At 35.3% G+C, this 10,760-nt stretch overlaps 1 protein-coding gene across 1 annotated transcript; it reads right to left on the bottom strand.

Annotated features, from left to right (window-relative positions):
• Positions 1-6,517: 6,517 nt before the first annotated feature.
• On the bottom strand, positions 6,518-10,135 carry LOC127842600 (uncharacterized). The gene is made up of 4 exons (XM_052372190.1): positions 10,047-10,135; positions 9,727-9,806; positions 7,897-8,072; positions 6,518-6,658 (listed from the first exon to the last, which is right to left on the bottom strand). Exons 1-4 carry the CDS (start codon positions 10,122-10,124, stop codon positions 6,552-6,554), a joined length of 441 nt encoding a protein of 146 aa, XP_052228150.1. The 5' UTR covers positions 10,125-10,135; the 3' UTR covers positions 6,518-6,551.
• Between the last annotated feature and the right edge of the window lie 625 nt (positions 10,136-10,760).

The raw sequence follows: 10,760 nt of genomic DNA, 5'->3' as shown, positions 1-10,760 counted from the left end.
AGATGGCATATCACATGCATGCAAAAATTGGTTTCCTGGAATAAAGCTCAGAGAAGATAAAATTAAATAGTATAACTCTGAAATTTAACAAACATGAATTTGGTAAGGGCTGTTAAATAACGAGCATTCAAATACCTGTAAGTCAAACCTTCATTTCAGATATGAAAAATAAAAGAACATGTGTTTTATATTTTATAAACAATCACTATTGTTTTGAATATGTATTATTTTCATGTGAATAATTAATGGTACTCTTCTGTTTGAATTCTTGATATATTTAAAGTTTAATGTTATTTGTCTGAAAATGTAGTTAACGTATATCTAACTTTACAAAAGGTTCCTTTTCATTTCTTTATTGAACCAATAAGCAACATTTTTTACCCGAACGTTAACGGCATATTCTTTATAACGATACAAAATCTTTCACGTGAAATCATGTGTGTGTAATGTAGAACGTGTTTAAGAGAAGTTGCAAGCAGCGATGTGTTTTTAACTTTTAGTTCGTTTTGTCTAGACTCTGCTTAAAAAAAATGAACATGTGCTATTCAAAAGAATGAGAAATGTCAACAACTACCACTTGTACTTTCTTTCGCTCTAAAGAATGTTGAAAACACAACACAATTTACGATTGCAAAAACAGTCCATTTTAATAATTATGAACAATTTTTTTAGTGAAAGAATCAGTGCTATAAGCCTCTCTCTGGCAAATTGTAAGTATTATTAAAAATCATAACGACACAAAAATCACAAACTTAAACCAAAAATCGATGTTTGCTGTATTGAGCTCTTCAAGCGGACATGTGAAATTGTTACATTGTCAATAATTGCTATTCTCAACTCGACCATGTGCTTTGATATACCACCAACTCTTAGCATTTCAATAGACAGATACTTGGTAAAAGTTCCCTTCATAATTTGTGGTCAAGTTTCAATAAGATAACTGATTAATGTACATTATGTATGGCTGATTTTGTTTTAAAGTTGGTTTTTAATGAAACAAAAATGCACACATTATGAAACATCGAAGTCATTGTTACATTAAAGTTGATACTTGTGATCGAAATCTGTTACGAGTTGCATATACACAAAACAAGCCACATTATTTTACAAATGACATAACTATTAATAAGTATGAAAACATAGTTACGCCCCCCCCCCCTCTAAAAATGTGTAATTCAATTAAACTTTTTTTTCTTCCACTTTCTTGTGGATTGGTTACATGTATCACATATGATTTAAAAAAACATAAATATTTCTCAAAAACATAATTTTCTTATGGAAACTGCTTAAGATGACTGAAATATCTGTTTTAGAAATATCACAAACCTAATGTATAACATCGATTTCACGTTACTCCATCTTTAACAGGGTGCAGAATCAACGGGGTTTCCCGTGTTTTACACACGGGCTGGACAGAATGTAAACACACCGGTATACACTTTATTTTTGCAGATACCTCAAATAATTGAAATACATTTGCAAAAACCTTCAGTGCATAAAAGACAGTTTTGCTTGCAGTTTGTTCCAATATCTTAAGGTATATTAATTAATCATTGAATTTGTCTGAAATTATTGACACAATTTCACGTTTCGTGAAGCATAGCCGTGTACTATGAATGCAGTAGATACCAAATGTTTGAACAAGAACACATACGTATTAAATAAAGTAATTCCGATGTATTTCATATTGCCATAAGCAGCACAAAAAAAATCTGTATTTAATGCACTAGTTAAATGAAATTCTTTCGACAAATAATTGTAAAAAAGTTATATTGAAATAAAGCACTACTTACCGTGTGTAAACATCCATGAAAGTGGAAACCCACAAAGTCACATGATCCTGTACCCTGTTAAATAGCTTAGTACTTAATTATCACTACTTCATTGACATATATTAAAACAATTAAAGTGTAAAATAAAACTATTCAAAATTGAGGCGTTTGAAAAACGTCTGCGAGCAAGGTTTAAAAATGGTTTAAAACTCAATCATGTATATTAGACCTGTTCGCTATGAGAATTCCTAACATGTAAAGGGCGTTTGGTGCATTGCATCATACAACCTACAAATCTTGATCATGTTAGTATTTCTTCTTTTATTTAGGTGAAGAAATAGGCATGTCGTTTAAGTCTGTAAATTATCTTCATAAAAATCAATATTTTGTTATGATCAAGCTATACAACATTTCGTTTAAAGTTCGGTAATTTTAGCACAATCGCCGAAAAATGTAGATCGATAGCGACAGGCTTGGCTGACAGCACGCTGTGAGCGATAAGGTTATAAACGTTGATTGTTCAGAGAGTTGGATATATGGGACCATACTTGTACTGCAGAGTGTTTGACACACATTAGATATGTGGGGCTATAATTGTAATGCAGGGCGCTTGACACACATGTGTCATATATGAGATCATACATGTACTGAGGGGAGATTGACGCACATTTGATAAGTGGGTCCATACTTGTACTTCATGAAGCTTGAAACACATATGATATATGAGATCATACTTGTACAGCCTTAAGCTTGACATACATTTGATATATGAGATCATACTTGTACTGTAGGGAAGAAAGATTGACAGCGATTTGATAAGTGGGACCATACTTGTACTGTAGAAAAATTGACACACATTTGATTAGTGGGATCATACGTGTACTGCATGAAGCTTGACACACATTTGAGATATAAGATCATACATGTACTTTAGGGAGATTGACACCCATTTGATAAGTGGGACCATACTTGTATTGTAGGGAGATTGACACCCATTTGATAAGTTGGACTATATTTGTACTGTAGGGAGATTGACACACATTTGATAAGTGGGACCATACTTGTACTGTAGGGAGATTGACACCCATTTGATAAGTGGGACCATACTTGTACTGTAGGGAGATTGACACCCATTTGATAAGTTGGACTATATTTGTACTGTAGGGAGATTGACACCCATTTGATAAGTGGGACCATACTTGTACTGTAGGGAGATTGAGACACATTTGATAAGTGGGGTCATTCTTTTACTGTAAGAAGATTGACACACATTTGATATATGAGATTATACATGTACTGCAGGGAGATTGATACATATTTGTATATGAAAATAAAAGTAGGGAACTTGACACGCATTTTTTATCTGCTGGACCATACTTGTATTGCGGGGAGCTAGATACACATATTATATGTGAGAACATACTTGAACTGCAGGGAGCTTGACACACATTTGATATAAGAAACCATACTTGTACTGCATGGAGTTTGACACACATTTGATATATGAGATCATACTTGTACTGTAGGGAGATTGACACGCATTTGATATGTAGGACCATACTTGTACTGCATGGAGTTTGACACACATTTGATATGTGGGACCATTTTTGTACTTTAGAGACCTTGTCACATATTTTAAATGTTTACTCATAAGCATTTCTCTCGCGATGTATATGAAAATAGAACTTAAAAATGTTTATATTATTTCTATATATTGATTACATTTATAATACAGAATGAATTACATAAAATGCTTATTTTAAGTAGTTGTCCATTTTTTTATTCTCAAAACTGAAAATGTTGTGCAAATGTTATTGCAAAGTGTGATCTCTTGATATGCTTGTCTTCAGAAAAAAACCTCTTGATATATTAAACAGCCTTACAAATGTATGGGTCGTTTCGGATCCAAAAATACACTTTGAGGACATGTCACACTGTCTATCGACAACGCAACACCCTTGTTGAAATGAGAAGTGAGCTAGTGCCCGATTGGGATAGAAAACACCAGTTACGGAAAGTGGGTTTCATGTGCTCACCAGTTATGAACATGTGGGTTAATTATCGAATTTTCATGCATACATGTATATTGCGATTGCCTGCTTGAAGCATCCTGTTGCTCATGCAATGTAAACTATGATGATATTGAGTACACCTTTCCATGAAAACTGCTGAGAAATATTGAAAATGCATCTACACAATTTATACCGAAGTTAAAAGGATGTCAGTAGATCATCAAGCGCTTCAGAATACTTTCGAATAAGTAAGGTTAATGTAAAAACCGTTCAAACGTTCGGAAGAAAACATCGAACGAACAATCAACCGGTGGCCGCCATTTTGAACACCACTTAACATTGTTCTCATTCACACTGAACCAGTAACTTGCGTACGATCTACTCCCTGAATGTGATTTCGGATGTCAAGTTTGATTTAAAGGTTTTAAACTTATTTACGTATCTCTTATTAAACTGGATTTTAAAGTCCTCTGTTTTAATAAGCGTTATAGATTTTTAATTATTTTAAAATGTTAGGTTTCCACATGTTTTTATATTTGTCTGCAAAAGCTTATATCAAAGTTGTTCTGTTTTATATTAGAAAACAACGTCAACATGTTGATCTCGGTGGCCGATCGGGCAAACGGAATGCTTGAGGGTTATGTCGAAAAGCGAATACATTAGATTGCTTTTATTAACTTTCGATATTTTTTTTCGAACGTTCTTGAAAACGTTCTTAAGTTACAAAAAGAAAATGCATAGTGTTCATTGAATACATAAACACGATAGCTTTTAAACTTTTCATACACGCTTTATCAGGCACAAGAAAGTTTTATTATAAATGATGTGTTCGTTTTACATGTGTTTTTGTATTTCTTGTTTTACCACAGACAAGCTAAAAATCAAGGTTTGCTGTTTTTTATTCGACAAAAACTGAACACGTTTATCCTGGTAGACACTCGTGTTTCATGCTTTTTATGGTAAAATATCTTAGACTCAATGTTTTGCGGTTTCGTATAAGATAATAAGCTAAAGATGTTGTTTTTGTTAACCAATCGGGCGAACAGAATGTGTGTCGCTGACTGTAAACTCACAAAGCTAAACATGTTTATGCATATCAACAAATCTAATTTTCTAACTTTTTTAGACGTTTATTTTGGTATACAAGACGATATTCTATCCATCTTCACCGGTGTTATGTCTTAAACAATAAACAACTGAAAATGCAATCAGATCTTCTTAAGTGAACGCGGTCATAAATATTGCCTTTCATAGTTAAGACTTGTTGTTTTTCGTCCTTTGGCTTAATTTATATAATTATAAGAGGCATCTTTAAAAAGGATATAAAACCAAACTATCATTGCCTTATTAACACAGATGTTAGTCGATTGGGGATGAGACATTTTTTTCAGGCAAGACATTTTAATGCGTTCACCGTCGACACTACAAAGGGTGAGTTTTCAATGTACTGCAAGTGATTTTTATGTTGACAATTGATGTGCACAATAATATTATAGTGGACACTTATCCTCTCAGGCCGCGTTTGTTTGTCTTGAAAAGACATCTCTCGAAGTTCTCGCTGCGTTATACGTCAAACCTTACTGTCGTGGACGGTGCAAGAATATATGAGACGCTGCTTTTGTTGTAAATGAATCTGCAAAAGGCCGTTACATTGGATCCTGCATATTCAATATGTACTAAAGGTTAGAAAAAGACATGGTTTACAGAGCAGGCTTCGTAAACCTTGTCTGCGTATCACACAAGATCGATGACTGGAACAAATTTTGATTTTAAGAAATATGTCGAGTGCTTTATGTCGGTAATTTGAAAGGAAAAGGACACACAAATGCTGTGCATGTGTATTATGACTAAACCGCATAATAATGTTTATATACATTTATAATCAATAATTGTCATCTTTTGCAAAAATGAACAGGCGACTCTAGTTGTTTGTACATTTAGTTTACACGGAAGTTGTACTAATTACACGTTAAAGAAGAAGTAGAGATTGTTAAAAAATGAAATATAAGTACGGAAGGAATAGCCCTTATTTTGTACAATCAATTGAAAATAAAAAGTGATAATATGTGAGCTGGTATTCATACGAAATCCCTATTCCGTTAGTTTAGTGAGCAGTTGTTATTCATCCTTTAGTATAATACATTAATTGATACGAAAATTCTATGTTTGATTTGGGTCTGTAGCAGAAAAACTCTAAACATGTAAATGTAAAAATTTGGCCAAGGTTGTAAATTCAACAATGTTATACCGATGTATAGATATCAATATAAATAGATTCCCGAGGATCGATACAAGTAAAATCGCTGTCCTTTGACAAGCACAATAACAGATTTAAGGTTATTTTACTTTTCCTCGTCGCACAATATAATACTTAGCTCATTAAAAAATGTATCGTTTGTTCGAGTTTAAAAAATAATAACAAATCAAATATATTAAAATACTCATTCACTAATAAAACTTGTGAGACATTTGTTGACTAGAAACAGTAATAACTAAATATGGCAATAGTTCCACGGTGGTGGGATGTGAATGAATACAAAATACACCAATACCAATCTCTATACGATTTGCACGTGGTTATAAATGGACGGGTAAACAAAACTGTACGTTGTCAAAATGAAATGGAAGCTGTATCATGGCATACTTTGATTAACAAGATACCGACTGTTCAAAAGTTTGAAAACACTCTTGAATTTGTTGACTAGCTATCGTCCGTGATAACAGATGCTTTGACTTCTTGTTGTGTTCGTCACCTACACGTCAGGGATTACAGCCGGGTCGATTCGTTGCTGTGTTCGTCCCCGCGATATGTCGGATTGTCCACTCCAGATAGAATCCCGTTGTCCAATCTAGTTCTTTGTTTTCCGGTCGACGCTAAACATAAAAAGATAATTTAAACAAACGATTCAATACTTGAGGGTGAACAATCAATCGATTATACTTTGGATCATACATGACGGAACATATTTTGCAGCATAGTTAGTTTAAACCTATTTATTTAAGCTCGATTGCATCGAAAACCTTTGGCTTATTGAAAAGCTCTCCAGTCAGTTTCCTGTGACTAAGAACCAGTACACAGTGAGGAACGAACCCGTGACCTCCCGGCCGCTAGGCGGACAGCATATACACTGCACCACGGCGACTTGTTAGTATAGTTAGCAGTAACTAACTGCCTTATTCAGGTGGTAAGATGCCTCAAAACACGATGGTCTGTACAAATCGATATGTTTGACATGTTTATAAATATTTCCATAAATATTATTTCCGAGCCGTTTCCCAAGTGATTGCTATACATGTTATGTCACATATGCACATAGTTGCATTATTGTGAACGACCACGTTTATGCGGTGCTTTTCCAATGCTTCATATGAAACCGCGAGTATGCTATAAAAGGCACACTATAGTAATGTATATAAACATAAGAATTAATAAGATTGTTTATTAATAAAGCGCCGAACGTGCTTTAAAATGATGCATCATTTCCCAAATTGCAAGTTTTCATGGAACATTTCTCTGTCGTGTTGATAGTTTTCTTACAAAATGGAAGACAAGGCACTTTCCCAAAATCAATAAAAAAAATGCATGACAGGTACCATAAAGTGGTTGCATAATATAATCGATTGAACATTGAACCGTTGGGCGCACAAAAGATATGCAGGCGGTTATAAGTATAGCTTCTGTTTGACTAATCGAGCATTTAAGCAACGAAAACTGTAATGCGTTGCACGTCGTCATATTTAAGTATTCAGTCATTGCATGCATATCCGTGTATGCATTTGTTTGGTTGCATACACATGATAATTCGTGACTTTGCTTGTATATGAGTCGTGTTCTGAGAAAACTTGGCATAATGCATGTGCGTAAAGTGTCGTCCCAGATTAGCCTGTGCAGTCCGCACAGGCTAATAAGGGACGACACTTTCCGCTTTCATTACATTTTTCGCTAAAATGAAGTCTCTTCTTAGCAAAAAGCCAATTAAGGCGGAAAGTGTCGTCCCTGATTAGCCTGTGCGGACTGCACAGACTAATCTGGAACGACACTTTACACACTTGCATTATGCCCAGTTTTCTCAGAACGCGACACATATGTAAACGCTTCATATTATTGCTACCTGTAAGGCGAATACTGCCCGACTCGCTGCCCGACAATGAAAGATTGTCCATCTCGTTGAGGGTGCTTCTAGACTGATACGCGCTGTCCAGACGCTGGAATGTGCTGGCGAGGTCCTCGGACGTCACAGGCGGCCACGTACTATTGGCTTGGAGCAAGCTTTCAACCTCTTCGTATCTTTTTAATCATAAATTGATATTGCAAAAAGACGGATCAAATACGGAATACCGTTGGTGCCATCGAGGTTACACATGTAAATCCAGCGGGCGACAATGCGATAGTACGAAAGAACGACGGCGACATTGCGATAGTACGATGGCGACAATGCGATAGTACGATGGCGACAATGCGACAACGCGATAGTAGCGATAGTAAGACGGCGACAATAGTACGATGGCGACAATGCGACAAAGCGATAGTACGATGGCGACAATGCGATAGTCATATCGTACTGTCGCCATCGTACTATCGCATTGTCGCCATCGAACTATCGCAATGTTGCCATTGTAATATCGCGTTGTCGTACTGTCGTCATCGTATTATCGCATTGTCGCCATCGTACTATCGCACTGTCGCCATCGTATTGTCGCACTGTCGTCATCGTATTATCGCACTATCGCATTTTCACATTGTCGCCATCGCACTATCGCACTGTCGCCATCATATTGCCGCACTGGTGTCATCGTATCATCGCACTATCGCTTTGTCGCCATCGAACTATCGCACTGTCGCCATCGTATTGTCGACTTGTCGCCATCGTACTATCGCATTGTCGCCATCGTACTATGGCGTTGTCGCATTGTCGCCATCGTACAATCGCAGTGTCGCCATCGTACTATCGCGTTGTCGCCATCGTACTATCGCATTGTCGCCATCGTACTATCGCACTATCGCATTGTCGCAATCTGGATTTTAATGTGTAACCACGTTGGCCCTTACTAAACTATATATGATTTTTATCCATGTGATAAGAACAGAGAAGTATGAGAATATCTTGTTTAAATATTGCCTTCATAGTATAAAGAACACCCTGATTGTTTAAATTTCAACATTATATTTTGGAACAAAAATTCCAGCCAATTTACTGGAAATTAACCAATTGTCCTTATTTTTTTATAGAGAAAATGAAAACATTTTTTCACTTGTCTCATCGAACGGACAAGAAAAGTAATTTTTACTAGTCCGAACAAATATTTTGGTTGTCCCGGACTACCGAGCTCTTACCTAGTTTCATTTAACTAGCTCAAGTACTTTGTGAGTTATTGCAGGGTCAATATTTTAGTTTTCACTTATTTATGTAAACGGATAAACCACGATTTATCTTACCATAACAAATACAAATTTTGTACACCGTATAGACTGAAATAGAGAGCATATTTCTCTATATGGCCTTCTATCCAAACACGGAGTTTCATAAACCTTCCTTATGTACTTTTTCAGCTGGCGCATAATAGATTTTGGTTTTCGTAAAATTCTTGAAAAAAAAATCCGCGGAAAAAATTTGTATTAACGTGCAGAAACCCCTCATACAATGAATTTTATTCTGTTTGTATCTACTTACCGAGTTTCATAAACCAACCTTTACTACTTGTTGAGTTATTGCAAGACCTTTTCTTTAGTTTTCACGTACTTCAGTATTTATCGCAATCTTGCTGTTTGAGCGGAAGAAATAGCTAACATAACAGGGATATTCCAGACATTGCTGCTATCCACAAGCCAAGTTTCAGCGTTCTAGCTTTTTTTATATTGAATTTATTTTTATAACTGTAACCATAGCAACCGGTTGCGATATGGTGAATTAAAATGAAGTAGGTGTTAAGTATTAACCCACCTTGGGCGTGCCCCGGGTAGAATTCTTTCCAGCTTATTTTGTACCGTAACAGTCATAAAATGGCTGTCCAGGACAAACGTCTGCAACAAATACAGAAATACAAACTAGCGGCTTAAACATACAATTACTTGTTCAACCTTTAACAAAAGGACGCAATTGGCTGAAAACGCTCAAATCTGTAACTCGAGTTGATTAAACACAAAAAGAGTACAACACAAAACGGTTTAACTCAAAATGTTAGAGAACTATTTTAAACCATAATATTTAAAATTTAAACCGAAATTTTAATATTAACAATATTCTCGTTAGAAGAATCCTACCTCAAGAAGAAGGCATAGTAACAGGTTAATAAAGCCAACTCCCAGGAATATAAAACGATATGGAACATCGGGAGGCATTTGCAACTGAAAAATACAATGGCCTTTTAATAACATATAAAAAATACTTTCTATATTTTACGTCAAACGATAGCATGTTTATATATTCATATGAATATAGACCATAAGGAAACGAAGTATCCGATATGCTTAATGGCAGTTATATGGCTAATGTGTCACCTTCAAAAAATAAAAATAAAATATTTGTAAGACGTATACCAGTTACCCAGGTAAGGAAACCCTACAAGTATATGTCAGTATGCCCTTGTATAATATAAAGTGCATAATCATACAGTTTATTTTAAGACACGTATGACCTGCAAATGAAATAAGATTCATTGAAAATATCATGCACTTAATGTCAATTACAGATGATAGAAGACAGAATTTCGTTGTGGACTGTATTTTGAAAAAGGGCTGTATTTTGAAACAGTATGGTGTTTTGAAATAGGAAGGTATTTTGAAAAAGGATAGTATTTTGAAAGAGGATGGTATTTAGAAAGACCCACCTCAAAGAATTCCGCAACTGCATCAGTAGGATAAATATTCAGCCAGGCGGTAACCCCAAACACGATTATCAAATTCACGAGGAATGCATCTTGAGTACAAGAACGTCAAAAAGTATATATTTGAGTCGTGTTCTAAAAAAACTGGGCA

This window comes from Dreissena polymorpha, chromosome 8 (genome assembly GCF_020536995.1).
Source record: "Dreissena polymorpha isolate Duluth1 chromosome 8, UMN_Dpol_1.0, whole genome shotgun sequence".
Classification (NCBI taxonomy): Eukaryota; Metazoa; Mollusca; class Bivalvia; order Myida; family Dreissenidae; genus Dreissena; species Dreissena polymorpha.
This window is presented reverse-complemented; position numbering and strand designations above follow the sequence as displayed.

Coding starts and splice junctions, on each gene's coding strand:
- LOC127842600 (XM_052372190.1), bottom strand. CDS start 10,124: ATGCCTCCCGATGTTCCATATCGTTTTATATTCCTGGGAGTTGGCTTT. Junction 8,073..9,726: donor CTACCCGGGGCACGCCCAAG/GTGGGTTAATAC, acceptor ATGATTAAAAAG/ATACGAAGAGGTTGAAAGCT. Junction 6,659..7,896: donor GGGCAGTATTCGCCTTACAG/GTAGCAATAATA, acceptor TTTTATGTTTAG/CGTCGACCGGAAAACAAAGA.